The sequence below is a fragment of the Octopus sinensis genome, unplaced genomic scaffold, assembly GCF_006345805.1.
Source record: "Octopus sinensis unplaced genomic scaffold, ASM634580v1 Contig12447, whole genome shotgun sequence".
Classification (NCBI taxonomy): domain Eukaryota; kingdom Metazoa; phylum Mollusca; class Cephalopoda; order Octopoda; family Octopodidae; genus Octopus; species Octopus sinensis.
In genome coordinates this window covers 107375-128255 of record NW_021832602.1, presented here as the reverse complement: position 1 = coordinate 128255, position 20881 = coordinate 107375, and the positions used below count along the sequence as shown (strand labels likewise).

At 40.7% G+C, this 20881-nt stretch overlaps 3 protein-coding genes and 1 pseudogene across 3 annotated transcripts; all 4 read right to left on the bottom strand.

The window, feature by feature from the left end:
- Positions 1-329: 329 nt before the first annotated feature.
- Positions 330-1004, bottom strand: LOC115229333 (protein ZBED8-like). The gene has a single exon (XM_029799701.1). It carries the CDS (start codon positions 1002-1004, stop codon positions 330-332), a length of 675 nt encoding a protein of 224 aa, XP_029655561.1.
- Positions 1005-1084: 80 nt separating this feature from the next.
- LOC115229332 (SCAN domain-containing protein 3-like) lies at positions 1085-1879 on the bottom strand. Its single transcript, XM_029799700.1, has one exon. It carries the CDS (start codon positions 1877-1879, stop codon positions 1085-1087), a length of 795 nt encoding a protein of 264 aa, XP_029655560.1.
- An 8152-nt stretch (positions 1880-10031) lies between these two features.
- LOC115229331 (POU domain, class 3, transcription factor 3-like) lies at positions 10032-10751 on the bottom strand. Its single transcript, XM_029799699.1, has one exon. It carries the CDS (start codon positions 10749-10751, stop codon positions 10032-10034), a length of 720 nt encoding a protein of 239 aa, XP_029655559.1.
- Positions 10752-11939: 1188 nt separating this feature from the next.
- Positions 11940-16637, bottom strand: LOC115229330 (annotated as a pseudogene).
- Positions 16638-20881: the final 4244 nt, after the last annotated feature.

Genomic DNA, 20881 nt, shown 5'->3' with positions numbered 1-20881 from the left:
ATAAAACTTTGATTAACAAAAAAGTATTTTTATTAACATAAAAAATCTTATTAAAATGTCAATGACTACACTGCTCTTGATGTCTATCTATCAATTTGTCAAGTTGAATTTCCAGATCTTGGTTCAACCTCAAACGTAAGTCTCCTCTCTTCTCAATCTGCAATTGATTGCGTTTTTTTGTGAGTAAATCGTTTGTTGCAGAAAATCCTGTCTCAACCAACCAAGTGGTGGGAAAGCCAAGTACAACGGAACAACTTTTTCAAAGAGTAATGGATGAATCGATTCTACTTTCATCCATCCATATAAGCCATCCCTTTCAATATTTTTCATTAATACTTGTTCTCCTTCAGTTCAAGAAGTTCTCCAGCAATAATAGGATCAATGTCTTTTTCACTTAATACGTCAAAATGTGCTATATCTATAATCCAACTAGGCGGATTCATTTCGATGATATCTTTAAATCTTCTAGTCATATCTTCTTTCAAGCATTTCAAGTGGTCAGTGCAGCTTGCGATTACTTCTGAGCTCGGAGCAGTTTTGGCAAAATTACAAAAATAAGCAAATTCATTTTTTTGAAGATGCATCTTCCAGAGACATAACTTGTTCAAAAAAGAGCGTACTTTCTCAGCACTATCTATCAGATTAGCATTTCGCCCTTGCAGTGTCATGTTCAGTTGGTTGACATGTGCGAATAAGTCAGCCAGGTAAAAAATCCTTGCTTTTGTATCGTTGTTATTTATCACTGAAAACAAAGTCTCAGCTTTATCTTTCTGCTTCTTGCTACAAGCTTGTGTTTTCATGTCATGAACAAAAATAAGAACCATATCCCACATTTCAGCAAGACGAACTAGGGAATTTCCTTTGGAAAGCCATCTCACTTCAGTGTGCATGAGGAGTCTCTGGTGGTCCTCATGTTCACATAAATGTTGAAATAGGCGGTCATGCAAAGCATTGGCTTTGACAAAATTCACTGTTGAAACAGCGACTTTCAATGCATGTTCCATGTCATCATTGAGAGATTTAGCACAAAGATGTTCTCGATGGATGATGCAATGAATTGCCAATATATGAGGGGCAACTTTTTTTAATTAGCTACAAAGCCATTCTGTTTGCCGGTCATAGCGCTGGCACCGTCTGTTGCAATCTGCAACAGATTTGACAGAGGGATCCCATTATCGTACAGATAGTCGTAAACAGCCGCATATATAGTGTCGCTTCGTGTGTCAATCAACTTTTTTATAAATAACATTTCTTCATGAATTCCCATTGCATCAATATATCGGACATAAGTAAGTAATAAGGCAGAATTGTTGATTGTTGTCTCATCAATTTGTAGTGAGAACTTAGAAACTTTTAATTTTTCCACAAGCTGTTTCTCGAGGTTTTCTGCCATTTCAATTTGCCTTCTCTTCACTGTGTCATTAGACAATGGGATTTTTTGTAGAATGTTGGCAGCCTGTTCTCCTAGCAGTTCTTTAGCACAGATCAACATTGCTGGCTTCACCAGACGTTCTGCAATTGTATGTGGCTTCCCCACCTTAGCAACCAGTTCACTCACTGCATAACTGACTTTTAGTGTCTTGTTATTATGCTCATTTGCTTTTTTTAAGCAGAATTCTAAAGTTTTTGGAGCATTCTTTTGGCGTAACTCCACTTTCTTCCTGAAATAGCTGCGCTCCTTTCCAACAGAAGCAGGATGCTTCAACTGTTGATGGGCGAACAATTTTGATTTCTTCATGGAAACATTTGTCATTACTAAGCCACAGTCCACACATTCAGGCCTCTTAGAATCAGCACTTGATGGGATGAAGCCTAGTAATAAAAAATCAGTCTGGTATTTGCGTGTAGTCTTCCTTTTTTCCTTGTGTACTTTTGACATGAACTATACAATCAGGCCTATAATATTTAAATTTAAATATGACAATATCATTAAATTAAAAACAAATCAAATCAATTTGAAAATAATAACGAATAAAGATTTATTAGTATTAGTATTAACATATTTTCTTTGAGGCCCACTCCAGGCCCAATTAAATCTTCAGGCCCATTTCAAAATTTCTCAGGCCCACAAGTGGGCCTGGGGCCCAACGTTGAGAAACACTGGTCTATTGTGCATTCGTTACTCTCAAATTTTAATATTTTTTCTATAAATTACTATTTAAGAACAACCTGGAACATGTGAATAGCAATGCGAAATTGCACATAAACTTTGTACTAATCTCTCATTTTTCAATGGACTCTTCGTAGAAGTTACTAAAATTTCCTCGTTTCTGAAAACAACAATTGTCGCTTTTTTTTCTTCCTAATAGAAGCTTGTACGCTAGCTATCACATCATCGACTTTTGGATAAGATTTTCGGACCTCCATTGAACAATAATGTAAAATATGGTAGGCATTAAGTGTCTCCTGAGCGTTTCCATATCCGAATGGAATTTACAACTGACATGGTGGACCCCATAACGCCACGCTAAGACCGGAAGGAAGGTAAGAGATCCCCATTTTCAACTGTGTCGTGCCGGCAGGAGAACGGTAACGAGAATTGACCCCAGGATGAAAATAGCCTCCTTCGGAATCAAACCCACGACTGCCCAGATCCATTATTCATAGCTTAAGCTTCAGCCAAGGGGGCCAAAAACAAGCATGGTAATTTTAAAAATTTTAAAAAACAAAGGTTTACCACTTTAAAAATAAACTAACTTAATTTAAAATGAAAAAATTATTAAATTTATTTTCGAACCCCAAGTATTTCATTTTCGACCCCTTACGATCGATCTGGGCTGATTTTCGACCCCAGGTTGAGAACCGCTGTACTAAACAGTTCCCCACGGGTGCTTAACAAATGGTTCCTGATACTTCCAAAACTGAATTGACGGAGATAAAACGAATAGACACCAGAATTGGTAAAACATGGAGGAACGTCAACAAACTCGCCTCTAAAACATAAGTCAGAAGATTTTAAGCTTTTCAAAAATTCGAGTCTTCATAAGGAAAGATTGTACAAATTTCGAGTATATTTTCAAACAATATTGTTGAATTACGAATGTCCGACGTAACAATGAAAAAAACGGACAAGAAACGAATCAAAATAATAAATAAACTAACATCAGTTTTGTATCAAAAAGGATAACATGAGATCAAAATTAATGTTACCACCATCGGATCAAATGAGAAATATGTACTAAGACATTTAGAAAAGTATAAATTGGTTATTTTGTTCTCTAGATGTCCCAAAAATAAAAACATATCTTTTAATGTTGCAGTCAATTTGGGGCAGGTATGCAAGAAATTGCTGCAGGTGAAAATGCGTGTACTGGATGATCGAAATTATCATTCAAATTAGAAGTAAAAAAAAATTTTTTAATTTAAAATAAGCAACTCAGGCTTTTTAAACAAATCCAGGAACAAATAAATATAAATCTGCTATAAGAATATAAAGAACAGAACTTTATTGAATTTCACCTTATTTTTTGATAGAAAGTTCTATAAGGTGAAATTCAATAAATAGAGATAAAGGAGATTTCAAAATAAATGGAATAAACAGATTGAAAGAATAAACTTGCAAATATTACAAAATGATGAAATTTCAGATGATTTATCCGTTAAAATAAACTACATCCCAAAATATTCATTCTAATCCAATTAAATAAAAAAATAAAGATCGACCAAATAATGTAAAAGGACAACAATAAATGTCAACGCGTGCTTACACGTGGCATAATTTATTAGGTTTTCTATTAACAATTGGGTAACTAAAAATTAAGATAATTTATTAATGAAATAACAGCCTCTTTTTAAATAAATATTTTTCGTTTTTGTTCGTTTCAGGCTGGAAGGGTGGATCTTGTCCCCTTCTAAGGCAAGAATTATTAAACTACTGGAAAACACGAGAAGATTAGCGCTCAAAGTGGCCTTTGGTGTAAATCTACGAGACAAATACCGAGCTTTCAGGAAACTTTTCCTATGATTGGTGACCTTGTTTAAAGCCAGTTCCGAAAGTTTCTAGAGAGGAGAAGGAAATAGCAATGGACGACTTTGTGAGTAAGGCCTCCTACTTGCCCTTAACTTTATGTCCGATATTTTTTGTGAAAATAAACCTGTTTTGTGTGTTCTATCAAATTCTAAGTCCACGAGGGGTAACCCTTTGCGTTCGGTAATGTCCAGCGCCTGTGACATAATATTACTGGTAAGTAATTATTAGAAATATTTTTTATTTAAAAAATAAGAGTTTTAATGAGATCTTTGGTGGTTGATGAGGATTGACATCGTTTTTTTAAATTCGTACTTTCCGTTTCAATTTTCCAGAAGTTTGCCATTGAGGTTGTTTATTTTATTTATTTAACCCAATTCCGCACGAAATTGGGAGGAAGGACGGATCGACGTCGTTATCCAGTTCCCGAAAAGTAAATGCATCAGTATCCAATTAAAGAAGGCAATTTACATTTCTAACGTCTGTCAGCTTTGTTGATGATATTACTGATTTGTTTTTTTGGAGTCTTTGTTAAGAGAAACAACAAACACTATTGTAAAAGTGATAAACTATATTGTGCTCTCAATAATCGAAATTTCCAAAAAGAGTTGGGAAATGATCATTCATTCAAACAAAAAATTGATAAAAAATTGAATAAATCGACTTAATTCCATTATCAAGTTATTTTTAATTAATTATCAGGTTATTTTCGTTTGATTTTAATAAAATTTTCAAGGGGGTATTATCCAACCCGTGACATTCTATACTACTTTAGCGTTCTGAAATCAGGTGGTTTTCAAGGAAAGAAATAATTTGGTATTTCTGAATCGAAAACGTATAGTCATGCAGATTTTGTAACATTTTAAATGAGTTTTAGTTGATACTCTTAAGTTATCCCACTTTGTAGGTCGAACATCGAACTGCAAAATGGACCACCCCGTTAGTTACAAACTCTTCATGTCTAATCTGAGCATAAAAAGTATCCAATTGGCATCAAACAAGCAAATAGCATAAAAATGAACCACAGTTTTAGTCGACGATTTATAGTGTGGATTAGTTTACAAAATAATAATAAAATTGTATTTAAATATTGATATTACATAAAAATGCGTTCTCGTCGTGGTAGGTCAAAAGGAGTAAATGGAAGGAAAGTAAAGTCTGTGTCTCCTGGACGAGAAATGAGAGTGGAAGAACGTAAAGAACTGAGTGATCTGAACAGTCGACTAGCGACATTGATAGAACACCACCGTAGACAGGAGGTATGAGTGAATGTGTGAGGAGTAGAGGGAAGGAGAGTGGAGAAGCTACGAGGAGGAGTTGAGGGATGTGCGTGGTCTGTTGGACAAGACAGCAAATGAGAAAGCGGAGATGGAAGTGGAGAGGGGACGATTGATGGCGGGGGGAGAAGAACTGCGAGGAAGGTGAGAATGGACTGACATTCCAGACTGGAGGCGAGTGAGTGCGATGTGTCCAGACTGAGGAAGCTGAATGGGATTCTGAGCACTCAGTTGGGCCACAAGACTGCACAAACAGAGAGTCTGTCCATGTCCGTGGAGGAGGCTTGTAGGGATGTGCACAAGTTGAGGAGTGACTTGGAGAGTGTGGAGAAGCAATTGAGTGTGGCACGTGATCAGTTGGAGAGGGAGACATTGAAGAGGATAGAGGTGGAGAACTCCCTCCAAACAATGAGGGAGACAGCCATGTTTGACAGATCAGTGAGGAATGGGGAGGGAATATACGAGGACATGCGAGATCAGTTGGATGATGACATGTGTCTTGTTATCAGTCGAATGGAAGGAATACACCAAACTAAGGCATATTTGTGTAGTCACCTGCTAGATTGATGCACTCCGAAAGGAATTGGATGTCCGCAAACAACAAGTGAGTTCCCTGACTGACCAAATGACCACTCTCACTGCACGGCTAAAGGAAAGGACAGTCGAGAAATACATTCGACAAATCACTCAACTGGAGAAGACAGTCCTCGACAAGCAGACTCAGATGGACGAGGCCACTGTCGCACACACCGCACATATCGAGAGGACTGAACAACTCCTCTCCCACCTCACTGCCACTCTCGACAACACTCTCGATGAACATCACGACTTGTTCGCAGCCAAAGTCCGGTTGGATACGGAAATTGGGGCATACCGTACTCTCATGGAGAGAGAGGAGACGAGACTTGAGTTGGATGGCCCACGGAAGAGGAGACGAGATTCCCTTTGCTCCCTCTCCACGGGGGATGTCCACATTGCACAGCAGTCTGCCCACACTGTCACACTCCACAACACTGCCGACACTGTAATCACACTTCTCATTCTAGACTGTCGATGTGTCCGGTTGGCTGCTCACTCAGACTGTACTCTCACAACAAGTGTCCTTCCTTTTCCCCCCTCACACTGCACTCCCTCCCCACGCATACTGCAATATATACAGTCCTCACTCCACTCATGATCCACAACACCTCTCCTTCACCCTCCAACACCCCTGGCTGACCGGACATCCTTCCACTATTCGCTTGTTTGATGCCAACAACGTACAAGTCGCCAAACGTTACTTCACTACTCCAGTCAAGCACTCAGCGTGTCTTCTAATGTAGTAGTTTTACTTTATTCTTTTTCTATTATTTGTTTATATTTTCTTATTATTAAATATTTGTTATAAATATAGTCACGTTTAGTATTGTTGTGATGGATGCCCCTGCTGCATTAGGACAGGTGATGACTAAGTAATATTGAAGGTGACAAAAGTACTGGGAAGAGTAGGCTCGCAGGGTCAGTGTACTCAAGTGCGAGTCACCCTGATGAATACTGCCCACCGGAGTATAATAAGGAATGTCAAGGGCCCTGTGCGTGTAGGAGACGTGATTGCTCTCATGGAGTGCGAGAGAGAAACCAAGAGGCTCTATTAACTGTTCTTGTTTTTGAATAATAAGTCGTCCATGTTCGTGTAGACAGTGTTTAGTATGTCCCTATAGAGGGGATTCTCTACTTCATTATTTGTGACCATTCCACGTTTGTTGATACACTTCCTTTAGCACACCTTAGCCACCGAAGGATGTGGCGGGCTGTGTTGAAATGTATGCAGGGGTGTCTGTTTGCGGAATGAATTAAAAGGACGGTTAAGGGATGAAGTGTTAGTAGTCTGCTTCTACATATTACTCCTTTACTCGTTTCTCTAAGGCAGGTGTTCTCAACCGGGGGCGAAAATTTTGTACAGGGGGGCGATAATATATTTAATAAAATATTCGAATTTTAATATAATACAAGTATTTATACATGTTAAATTTGATAATATTTCAGATTTATTAATATTTTTTCTATAGTATTTATCCTTAAATTTTATATTTAAAATAGCACGCTGTTTTTACATTCTTGTTTGGTATCTAAGATGTCTTCTCGCACAAATAAGAAAAGTCGTCATTATCAAAACGAATATTTAAAATATGGGTTTATTCAAAGTACTGAAGATACAAAACAGCCTTATTGTCTTATTTGTCAATGTTCTTTCTCAAATGAGGCAATGAAGCCATCACGATTACATGATCATCTAAAACGCAAGCACCCGGATAAAATGTCAAAGCCGATTGAATATTTTCAAAATTTAAAATACAATTTTGAAAATAAGAAAACGATCAAATCGTTATTCACAAAGCCAGTAAATGATGGTTATTTAACATTTATTTATATGTAGTTGTGGGTGCGCACATCGCTTCTTATAAAATTGCTGAAATTATTGCGAAAACTTCCAGTTCTCATACTATCGCAGAAAATGTAATAATTCCATCACTGTAAGTAATAATATCGGATGTAATGCATCAAGATGCTTCTAAAATTATTAAAAGTCTACCTCTTAGCAATGATTCGATTCGTCGAAGAATTGATGAAATGGGTGACAATGTAAAGGAAATCCTTATTGAAAGACTGAAGCGAAGTAAGTTTTCATTACAAATTGATGAAAGCGTCATTGTAGATAGTAAAGCTGTTTTAATGGGATTTGTGAGGTTATTTTCGAAGTTTTAATAAAATTTAGGTATTTCGATAATGAATGTGTATTAAATGAGGATTTATTGTTTGTCGAATTATTGGAAACCTGTACAACTGGAATGGCAATATATTCCGTAGTAAAAGGGTTTTTTGAAACAAATGGAATATTATTTGAAAATTTGGTTTCCTGTGCGACTGATGGTGCTATGTCAATGGTTGGAAGATATAAGGGATTTGTTTCTCTTATTAAAAAAGATTATCCATGGGTCATCACGGTTCATTGTATTTTACATCGCCATCAACTGGTATCGAAGATTATATGTCCTGATTTACATCAATCTTTAAATATTGTAATTAAAACAATTAACAGAATAAAAACACGAAGCAAATGTGATCGTCTTTTTAGAAAGTTTTGTAAAGATGCTGGTGAAGATTTTATTCGACTTTTATTACGCACGGAAGTAAGATGGCTTTCAAAAGGAAATGCTTTAGAAAGATTTGTTAATCTTTACGATGCAATAGTCGCATTTTTGCAGACTGAAGAAGACTTGGTATTGGCAGAAGAGATAATTTCACGAAAAAATGATATATTCTATTTGAATTGGATTTTTACAAAATTTAATGAAATTACTATTCTTCTTCAAGGAAATTTTGTCAACATGATTGATTGCAAAAGAATAATGAAAACATTTGCAAGAAAATTATTGCTTTATCGACATAATTTTTCTATAAATCAGTTTGGAAACATTTCACAACTATCCGAGATAAGTAAATATTTTAGTCAAAACAATATTATGACATATTGTCAACATTTGACGGAACTAGAAGCGGATATATCTCTTAGATTCAAAGATTTGTTTGATTTGGAATTTGAAGCATGGATGATTGATCCGTTTTCATGTGTGCCAGAAGATATGAACGAAACAATCCAAGAAGAGATAATTGAATTGAAATATAATGAAGAATATATTCACAGATTTCAACAGGATGGTATCTCTAAATTTTGGCAATCAAAAGATCTGCAAATGAAATTTCCAAATTTATGGAAGGAAATGAGTAATGTACTATTGACATTCCCTACCACTTATTTAGTTGAAAGTGGATTTAGTTTTGTCAATCATAATGTGAAAGAAATAGACTGGAAGTTTGTTATAGAGGCGATATACCCCTAAAGTTGAGCAAAATTAAACCCGACATAGAATATTTAGCGAGTAAACATCAATATCAAGGGTCTCACTAATAATTTTAATACAAATTTAATGTTTTTTACATTTGATTTATTATTTTATATTTTGATTTTTGAGTTATATACAAAAAAAACCAATTAAGGGACAATGCCCAAAAATTTTTAAATTGTATGTGGACAAGGGGGCGATAAAATATCTAAGGGGGCGATGAACAAAAAAAGGTTGAGAATGCCTGCTCTAAGGTATCATGTGGACAGCCCTTAGAGGTTCCAAATAGGCTTGCTGAACAAGAAGGAAACAATTGACTAAATTATTATACGCATTTTCGCAATGCCATGGATCATGACAAAGCTTGTGCGGCCACATAAGATCAAGACAGATAGAGAGAACATGAAACTAGCTAATCCAAACCAAGACGTGTCTCTGCCCCATGGCTGAAATAGACATCAGGTTCCGCAATCACTGATGACGGCCTCACTCGTCAATCCGGGGTGCACGTAATATGCATGGAACCTTCGGCCCGAATGATGACAGTGAGATTTGAACCCGGGAGCATTGCAAAACAAGTCCTTCGAGCGCTGACTAAATTATTAAGGGAAATATTCCCAAACTTATTAATTATTCAATGACGTAACATTTCCATATCAGAACCCTGAAAAAATTAAGAGAGGTTAGCCATGCATATATATGTGACCCATCTCTCAAATCTTGTTCTGATATGCCTGGAATAGTCCATGGGAGGCACAGGACTATCAGAATATGCATGGATAGAATATTCCATGACATGTGTCGCTGGGGGGTGACAGGTCTGGAAGGGGGAGGGAGAAATGCACCTGTTTGTCAATAATGAGATGCACAGCCTGTCACTAAAGATCAATAGTAAATGAAATATTAAAAATCATTGTTTAGTACTAAAATAATTTGGTGGATCCCCAAAAAGAACATATCTTCGTTGGTGTTGAAAAAAGGATTGTGATTGATGGGTGCCTCCTCTAAGTTGTCGAGTTTGTCCCTTTTTGCTTTCTGTCGTCGATTACAAAACCACACGCGGACGACATCCTTGTCGAGGTTGAGACTGCTGGCAATTCGACGTAGAGTGTTGGACACAGGTTTGGGGTTTTGGAAGAAATACTTTTCGAGAGCATATTTGAGGGAATTGTCAATAGGCGTCCTCTTTTTTCGTTTCTGTACATGCATGTGCTTTTCGGGAATGCAGTTGTCCATGGTGTCGCTGGTTATTTCGTCCACCCACTTCTCCAGGAGGGGCTTCAACTTGCACATGTTCTTGGTGGACAGTTGGAGTGACTCGAAACGACACACAGTCGTCTGCGACAAAAAACTCCCATAGAGATTCCCCAACGCATTCCCCACGTCCGCTTGAGTGTGTCCGTTTCGCATTCGAATTTGCTTAAACTTTTTGGCAAAGTCGACCAGTTCTTCCGAACTGACATTCTCCTTGGGTTGTTCTTCCTTGTCTTTGACCAAATACGACCTGAACAGATCTTCGTCAGAGTAGACGTAGGAACCCCACATTTCGTTATAGGGTTCCCACATGTAGTAGTCTGGCTGGTACATCACCAACTTGTTATTCGGATAGTCGTTCAAGTCCATTTAAAAATGGATGATCAGGCATATATATACCATCGATATTGCCGGCAATACACCCGGACATGAAACACTTCCGTCATTTATTTTAATATCCATGGACACGCAATGTCATACTTGTACTGATGCCACTAATCTTTTCAGAGAAAACTTTCGGGGGCAGCCACTCCACCAGCCACTCCAACAAAGAGTCCATTTGGAGACAAGGCGAAGACAGAGGTTGCTCCGTCATCTGACAAAAAGACTTTATCAAGAGAAAATGCGCCAGCAACAGGCCGACGAAGAAGAATACAGAAGGAAAGTCTTAGCAGAGAGACACCAACGCTTCCAAGAAATCACGGAAAAATACCAAAGAGGAACATATGTGAAAAGGAGACCACAAACGTATTCCCCCAAACTGAGTAGCCCCGTGTTGGTGTTTGTTAGTGACGTACTGCCGACCCAGTTCTCGGCGATCTGTCATCAAAGAAAGCAGTCCTCAATAAATGTTAATTGTAGACAAATCCTCAAAATACCACGTGCAGCGAGTACATTCCGCCCCCTCCTCGAATCAACAGCAACAAATACGCGACAAAGTGACAGAGAAAAGCACTCTAGACGAAGAGGATATGCCTCGACTAACCACGTTTTCCCGGAGTCCATTTAGCAAAATTGTTTACTCTCAACAACTACTGCCGATTGCCTATCAATCCTCCCTCAATAAACCACCAGAACAGAACAGAACAGTCGAGGGAGGCCACAACATTTCCGACAATTCATTTCTGAGTGGGTGCATTGAAAAGAAATGCCGAAAAATGAAGGAATGTTCAAAGGACACCAAAGGAATACTAAAAACACGTCCCCCCATGTCTTGCCAACTGAAGACAGTGAGATTTGCTGATCAAATCGAATCGAATGGTTCGGAGCGTCCCGAGACGACAGACACGAGTTATACTTGCACTATTCAGCAGCCTCAGGTAACAAGTGGAGAGTCCCCATCCACATCAACGGTATTATTCTCACTGAATTGCCGTCGCGGAGTATTTACCCCTCCAAAAGACCAAGTTCCACGTACTCCGGGACACCCAGATCCCACCACATTTTGGAAACGGGGCAGATTCCCATGCCGGCCAAGTCTGGTAGTATTCCAAAGCATGCCCGTCCGCGTGTGAATGTACTGCCTAGTATGATTGGGGTGTGATTTGATAGCACTCGACAGCATTGCTCTGTTCAATGCCGCCGAGAAGTACGTCACCTACGACAACCTGTCACTGAGTCTGGTCAATAAGCTTGTCAACGACGCAGTGTGTACTCGCCGACGTGCCCCTTCAGTGCTGTCGATAGAAGAAAACCGTTTGCTGAACTCTTTGGACAGACTAGACAAAAAGTTGTCTCGACTGATAACATAACCAAATTTTGTATATTAAACAAGACCATAAAGAAACCAGGAAAGAGTGTTACTTAAGTAGTTTGTATTCGAGATGCATATGGTTGATGGGAGGGAGTCCATGACATGCGCGGAATAGGTTGAGAAGGCAGGCCCTTTGTGGGAAGAGTGCATTGACAAGTGGACTGTTTTGTGGGACGAGGGGAGCCTTGAAGAAGAAACTGAGTGCAGAGGCAATGGAATTGAAGCGACGTTGACCAACATGAATGCGTGAAAGAAGTTCAGCGCAGAGAACAATGTCGAGCATGATTGGTGCGGCCAAGAGGGAGTCCTCACACGTGTTGTACACGGCGATGGTGTTGAGGCCTCCCAACATAAGGCGACTTATGTATTCGTCCATTGCCCGTTTGGAGTCGCCGACGAAAGGGGCGTATTTGATGACGACCTAGGAGTATGAGGAGGACATTACTAGATGGTCAGGTTTGTCGGCTGGAGTGGAGTAGAGAATGTCATTGGAGTGAACCATGTCGTCGATCACGTTACTCTTGGATATCTCCTTGGAACGGAACTGCTGGGGGGCGTTCAAGTTATATCCGTCGTTGTTCCCCAAATGGTTGTAGCTCACGACTGATTTGAGATGGAGTCCACAGGACACGAGAAAGTCTGCGAGGACTGACTTTAGTCGAGTCTGTCCGGTCTTAAGGTCGTCTCCGGCAATGGACACTCCACGACTCTCAGCCAACTGAATGAGGCCGGGGACGAACGTGTTTTGTGGAGAACAGTTGACAAATGTGCACTAAAGTAAAAGTGAGGGACAACCCCCTCGAGCACACTGGCCACTCCGTACAATGTGGAGGATGAGATTTCGGTCTCATTGGCTTGGATAGAAGCCTCCAACTGCTCCCACGTCGCGTTGAGTCCTTCCCTCACCTCACAGAACCGTTCCGTGTTTGCTGTCCACATAACCACAACCTTCTCCAGTTGATTCACACGCTTGAAATCGCGAATGTTCTGTCTCAGTTGATCCACCAATTGCTCTTTCTTTCCCTCAAGCACATTGTCAGCCCTCGATGATTGGTTCCCCGCCACAAAGTCAGGCACGAATGCCGCCTTCAGGGGTTCCATTCTACTCATCATCGGTCTTAGCTGTTCCTGCAGATCCCAGTCCAACACTTTCGCTCTCTCCGCCGCCTCTCCCAAGTTCGCCTTCGAAATATCCCATCCTACACTCCACCACTCTCAATACCTCCCAACACCAAGTCTCCCGGCTCCACCATCGGCAACATGTTCTTCACCCCCACATACCACTCCTCGCTCCCCAGTTGGCCCACGTAGCATGTCCCCGACTGAGTGAACGACCCCCTCAACTCCGCATCCACTTGTCCATCCTTCGTCCGGAAACTCAGTCGGTGCTTGTTCGCCAGGATTGCTGCTGTCAGGGTTGACCCATTGTTGCCTCCCCATCCTGCCATCATCAGTCCCAGACGGGGAACTCTGGTGTCTGTCACGAACACATATTCCTCCTCTTCTCGCCTCACCACGAACGAGCCTTGATCTGCCCTCACTACTGACCGGTCGTATGTATATCTGGCCCCTCACTCATTCACACTCACCTTGCCTCTATCCGGTCTCCAAAATACTTGACTCTTGGATCATCCACTCGGAAACCGCACTCCCTCTATCATATATTAACACCGCATTTACGTTTCGTCCGTTCATTTTGCGATAACTATCGCTCCATCGCATTATATGCTAATAAATTTCTAGAATATTCCCGACATTCCAACACATGTTATCACCTCCTTAATTCCCCTCACTATTCCTCACGAGTAGGAATCCTATTCCCTTTGGAAACAATTCCCACATAGTTCTATGCAGACAATCAATGGTTGACATTCCTTCTTATCTGCTTACTTAAATGGAGTGTTATGTTACACGTTATATTAGTACTGCATTAGGATGTGTTAATGGGAGAGGCAGGGGGAGAAATTATGTCCCTGTTCTCGGCGATAAAAACACAACCACAACTGCAGCTCTGCCTCATTTCCACATATTTCTTCCCACACTCTGTCATCTTAAGAAATGCCTCCCCACCCGAATTGTACCACTCATTGCACATTTCCACAGACCTCCACTGATTTATTACCACGAACGACGGACTCCACAGCCCGCGCAGTACCTCCACTTGCCCACTCGCCACCAGATTGTCTGCAGAGTGCTGCCTTATGTTGGCAACGTAGTCCCCCGATAGACTTTCCAAGTACCGCGTGTCCCCACCCAAAAACAAATCCTGCACTTCGAAGACGGGTTTGTCTAGAAATGGATAAGTGGGGGATGACCTCTCTTCGGCCTGCAGAGAGTGGGGACGAGAATTATGTCCACGCCAGACAGCCAGTCTTGTTGTCGGACGTTAGGCTCACTCTGATACCAAAAAACAGCATCTCGGTGAGAGCGAAAGTAGAGCATTCCTAACGAGTACGTTTGACTGTAGTTCTCCACTCCAATGATCTACCTCCTACACAACACCTACCTCTGGACACAGCGCGGTCTCTGATCCGTTGTAGTTTTTCAATATGCTCTTTCCTCGCTTAATTGTGTTCCGGTATAAACGAAAGTCGTTGACGTTGTATCTTATTATTACCAGAGCTCCAGTCGTTTTGTCACTCATTTATGCTATGGTAACTGTTCCTGTGTTCCAATCATTCTTTGCCTACTTTATTGACACACATTTTCTCAAATAGGTCAAATATCTTTCAAATAATACAATAAACATTCTAATGGACAATTACATTGACAACTAATTGTAATTCACTTGCTAAAAGGGAAAATATCTCATAAATCATGCTCTTCTTTCTTCAGGACACAAAAATTTAATGAATTTTTTTATTAAAACGAAGAAGCCGAAAAAAGAGAGAGAAAGTTGATGAGACAACGTATGCCTCTTCTGCGTTGTTTCCCTCTTTTTTATGTTTAATTCAAGATTCAACATTTAATAAAAAGTGTTTTATTTGTAATCTTCAATAAAAGGCGGACGATCTCGAAAATTGATGTAATAATATTTATAACTCAAATCAATACTAATAATATATTGTTGTTGTTGTGGTGTAATTTTGTCACATTGATTGTTTTTCCTTATTCTACTGCCTTATTTTCTGTGTATCTCATTGTATTTTCTTATTTTCTGTGTATCCTATTGTATTCTATTCTAATCTATTCATGGAAAAAGTAGATAATCCCACATGCCTTTCTTACGAGAAATCGAACAGACGGAAACGTGGAATTAACTGCTCGACCTGTGGGAATTTTTTACATCTTTCTTGTATTGGTCTTAAAAGAAGCAGGCATTTGCCCTCCAGACGTGGAATTGCCCTTCGTGCGTAGTTCCTGGATGGTGTCCATCTCCCTTTGTCCTTCCCGTCTCTGATGCAGAGGATGTCCTGCGATATCTGTCTGCTTTGCGACGGTGCAGGTACATCCCCGTTAGGATTCCGAAGGCAGTCAGGGTACTTGCTGCAGAGAGTCTTGCCACCTTGATCGGAAATGCCACGAAGAGACACTCCGACGCTCTTTCATGGGCAAAACTATTCCTCTTTCCCGTCTACGCTTTGGGCATCTCGATACAGCAACGAAAGGATGGGCAATCCTTTGCTAAAGTTTTGAAAGCGCAGGTTGCTGAATTCATGTCCAATTTCGAGTCCGTCCTCTGCCCCCCTACCGAAGGGACGCACAAAGTTGAAAGAAGACCTTCAAAGTCATCTGAGGCCGAAAGGATACGGCGGCTGGTACGGACAAAACTCATGGAAGGAGACGTAAAGGCCGCTGTACGAACCATATTCTCGGACCTGGGCACCCTTCCACTGCTACTGTTTCCGCATTGAAGGCGAAACATCCCAGCGCCCCTGAAGACTTTGGTGAATTCCACCTGCCTAATGTCATGCCACTAGTAGCCTCGGCCGCGGACGTCTCCTATAGCCTGAAATCTTTCTGCCGCTCAGCTCTGGCGGTGTGGATGGCCTAAGGCCTGTGCATGTTCGTGATTTGATATGCCGGCCCTCAGGGGAAAACAGTACTACCTTGCTCGAAAAGATCGTCGAAATCTCTAACAAGATTCTGTCTGGCGACTTATGCTAGTTCGCCCGCGAACTGATCTTTTCCTCATGTTTGACGGCTCTAAAGAAGGCGGATGGCGGAGTTCGCCCCATTGCTGTCGGAAACATTTTCCGAAGGATTGCTTCCAAGATAGCAAGCAAGGCAGGTTCTGGGGAACTCCTACCGTACTTCGTACCAACACAGCTCGGAGTTGGTATCCGAGGAGGCGCCGAGGCCGGGGTCCACGCTCTATGTGAGTTTGTTAATTCTTCCACGGATTCCCAACGAATTCTGGCCAAGATCGACTTAAAGAATGCATTCAATTCTGTTAGAAGAAACTGTATCCTTGAAGCTTGCGCAAAAGAAATTCCGTACATCCTACCGATTGTCAACTTGGCATGCTCCAAGCCTTCCGCGCTTATATTCGGGACAACCATACTTGATTCTGCCAATGGAGTTCAACAAGGTGACTTTCTAGGTCCTCTCTTATTCTCCCTCGCAATCCACCAAACAACGAAAACTGACTTTAACATGTGGTATTTGGATGATGGAGTATTGGAGGAACCCCCGAAGGCATGCTTTTTCCAGGGGTATTAATTACTTATGACTCTCTTAAATTTAAATAGAATAATCAAGAATATCAGAAATATAAGATCCGGATGAAGTCTATTAATGGACCATTATCATATTATGGAAATCAACATGCACCAATTTTAGATGAGCCTTCTATGGCATGATTATTTCATATGTAATTTAATGGTTTGATGAAATGAATGCAAATTAATATTTTGATGAACCTTTTGGAGAATATTATCATCTCATGAATAACCAAAATTTTGATAATTCTTACAAAGTAGTGATTATTTGATTAGCTTAAATTTCAATAGAATAACCAAAATGATTTTGATCCCAATTTCGATCAACATCTTGATTTTGAATTTGCTCATTGTTTGTGGCGTCTAGAAAATTGATATTTTAATAAACGTAAGTTTGAACGATTTCTATTAATTCTTGACTTAATTTTCGGCGCTGGTTTATATTGTTATATGAAATAAATATATTGATAACGATCAGGAAATGATTTTCTTTTTGAATAATATTATTTTTGAACACTTGATACTTATTTTGTGTAATGCATTCCAAGATTTCTATTGAAACATAAATTAAAAAGTGTCTACAAACTTCTTCTGAAAGAGAAGTTGCAAAAAAATTCAAGATAAGCAAAGGTACTATTTCCCGAATAAAAAAAACATTTCTTCTTTTATTAATACCGGATCAGTCATTTCAAGATTAGTTCAAATAGATGAAGTTGAACAAGTTTCTCTCACAAATAGAAAAATACTTTTAATGATGGATAATGCTACATCCCATTCTTTATTCATGGACATTGCTATCACATTCAACTCCTCCCACAACACTCCCATTCAGTTCTACGACGTCATCCTCAAAAAAGTCCCGGGAAGCGGAAAACATTTGATCACAATCCAACCCACGGACGAGGAGATCGCAGAATACGGAAGACCGAAGTACTCTGGAACACACATCAACGGAAAATATTTTATGTCATATGACGGAGAGATTGCACAGTTCGGCACATATAGAGTGTTGAATTATGTGGATGTGAACTACACCAACAACAGAGTGGGAATGTATACAATCCAAGTGGAGACGATTGAAGAGAAGAAGGTCACATTGAAATGGGCGAATGCTGGGAGTTTGTCTGTGTTAGATGTGACAAAGAAGACAACTTTAATCGACCGATTGACGGTGGGTGCAGTACTAATTCGGAGACTGTTGTGTTTTCGAGGGGTAATGAGTACAATCTGACACTCCTTAATTATTCGAGTGTCATCCCCACAATTAGTGTCAACATAAGTTGTGTGGTGGTGGAGGACACTGATTGTTCTCGAATGTGGAATCCACACAAAAAGATGTATACAATTACTGCACAGGTTGGGATATATTATTTATCATCATATATTTTTATGCTTACTTAAATTTATAATAGATTATGCCTAAAGATTACAATCCCACACCACATATGTATACATTGTTAGTCCCCATCATTATTCGCTGCATCATCATTTGATTTATTTGGGTGTTCTCCATCATCATCATTTCGAAATAATCTCAAATATACTTTTCATATCAACTTTGCTTATCCAAATTCCGATCATTGGGCTGTTGAACCTCCACTTGCTCACAAACCATGGGGGGTTCGAGTTTGTCACAATCACAGGCAGAGGTGCACTTGCACTGTTCCTGCACTTCACAAGGCCTACACTTTGGGCGGACTTGGCAGGCTGTCGTCGATTAAACACGCATTACTGTCATGTCCTCGACACGGCAGGGGGCACGGAATGCACTTGCATTACAAGTTCTAAAGGAGTGTGACTTTGAGCACCTTCAGTTTATGCAGAATTGTTTTGATTGATGAGTGCTTTGTAGAGACGATAGTCGTGGAGATAGTTGTGCATGTCGACTTAATGTTGAAATGTCATTACTTTTTGTGCTGTTTGTTTTAGATGTGTCAAGACAAGCCTGTTTAATACAACTTCCCTGAGTAGTTTCTGGCCACAATGTGATTAAGTTATTTTGAGAATTGAGGTCAATTATGTTGAGTAAGGAAAATATTCATATTTCCCAATTCTTAATATAATTTATTCAAATTGATTTGACAAAACAAAAATATTTAAAGAATTGGCGGCGGTTGCATGTGTAATGTCAGGTGTCGATTTGCCCATAGTGAAGGACATACATTATTCACACACTTCAGGGAATACTTGAAATATTCCAGGTACCTCATAACTGGGGGTTCCGATGACGACCAGTGTCCCAACAGGTCGAGGGACTCATTTCTGGTCTTTCCTCAATTGTACTGGCAGTTGTATTACTTCCAGGGCAATACTCTCTACGTTGGATTAGACAACAACAGACTGGAGGCATACTCCTTTCTGCCCGACCGCAGTCCCCAAATTATGTTCGAGCGTGTGGTGGCATCCTTCGAAGCCCCCGTTTATTGCATTGACGTGGTACAACAAACAAAAAAACTCATTGCTGGATCTGCGTATTCCTGACTGTGACTTTAAAATCAAATTGTGTGACCTGAATAATGCAGTCCCCACTGTCCAACTCCTCGAAGGCCACACCTCCCCCGTCCTCTCCATTGCACTCGACCCACAAGATGAGTTCGCTGTACTCATTTCTAACCAATCCATTAGCCAGTTACAGTTGCGACTGGTCTCTGAGAATATGGAGAGTGAGTGATCTCTGCTGTGAAGTGCACATCGCCTCCTTATTCCCCAAAATGAACGACTTGAAGTACTGTCCTGCATGTTTTAGACACTCAAAGTCACTTTCGGGGGTCTTCTGGAGTCGTTCTGGGAGTTGTTGGGAGTGGCACTACCACGTGCAATTCGATTCCTTCGAAGGGACACGTGGGCAGTCCACTCGGAACTGGTACCCCATTCTGTCCAACTTGGTCCAATCCTTCCGAAGATGACTTTTCGGTGTGTACATTCAGTGCAGATGATAAAGCAATGGCCCTCTGTTCGCTAAGGGGGGTTGTCGCCCTCAGGTCGTTGAGTTCACTAACTAAACTTTCCTCGTTTTGTGTCATTATTCAGTGCCAGGTGTCAGTCCCCCACTTCAATTTGTGCTATTTCTTTCGACAAGTTTGTTCAGAATAGTTACAATTGCATTTTCACTGATTTTTCTGTTTTGTTGGGGAAATCAATTCACAGGGTTCTCTGGGATTCGTGAATTTCTCCGAGATTGCGGAATTGGTGGACGCTCAGGAGTGGGTCGATGAGGGACAGTCAGTAAGGGAGTCCTCCCAAGAAGTGACTCCACAAGATCAGCCCCGACGATCCAAGTGTGGGTTGTTCATATAAATATGATTAGTCATCTCTTCCGACAACAATTCTGTCAGTCTGGTGAGCTGTCACGAGGATGGTGTTGTCCCAGTCGAGGGATGGGGGAACGACAGTCCCCGTTCCAACCAGGCTCCACTCCTGTCTTTCTTTCTGTGCGTTTAATGGTTTGCAGTTGGATTGACGGTAGGTGTGGAATTCAGTGGGGATTGTGCGACAATAAAACCACAAAGAAGGGGAGGACAGCATTGACGTGGAGTTCCACAATTCAGCCATTTCTCACTCTTTCCACATCTACAACTCGCTCAATCGCCGATCTCTCCCAGAATTCCCTTGTCCTTGCCTCCGTGGGGGATGAAGGGGGCACTGACTCTAAGCTATACTGCATGCTAATCAAGACATTAGATAACTGTAAGGAGTGGACGGTCGAACACCCCGGAAATTCCGCACTGAACCAGATCATCTGTCGATTTCTCCAAACTGCTGGATAAACACACACAATTGGAACCTGCAGGGATTTTTGTAGAGGACGGCAGAAGACCCGATGGGATGACCACATTTCCATTTCAGAGGGGAAAGTGTCTGATTTGGGACGTCACGTGCGTGAACTCCTTTTCCAACCAGAATATCATGTTGTGTATCGAAAATCTGGGAGCCCCGTCTGAACGGGCTGAGAAGATGAAGGGTGAGAAATACGCTGGAATTGAGAATGGCAGAGTGTCTGTCCCCTAGGCTGTTAAGACGTCAGGAATACAGGGGCCTTCTACTCGGACCCTACTCCAGCGGATTGGCTCACTAATCGAAAGGGT

Coding starts and splice junctions, on each gene's coding strand:
- LOC115229333 (XM_029799701.1), bottom strand. CDS start 1,004: ATGGAACATGCATTGAAAGTCGCTGTTTCAACAGTGAATTTTGTCAAA.
- LOC115229332 (XM_029799700.1), bottom strand. CDS start 1,879: ATGTCAAAAGTACACAAGGAAAAAAGGAAGACTACACGCAAATACCAG.
- LOC115229331 (XM_029799699.1), bottom strand. CDS start 10,751: ATGGACTTGAACGACTATCCGAATAACAAGTTGGTGATGTACCAGCCA.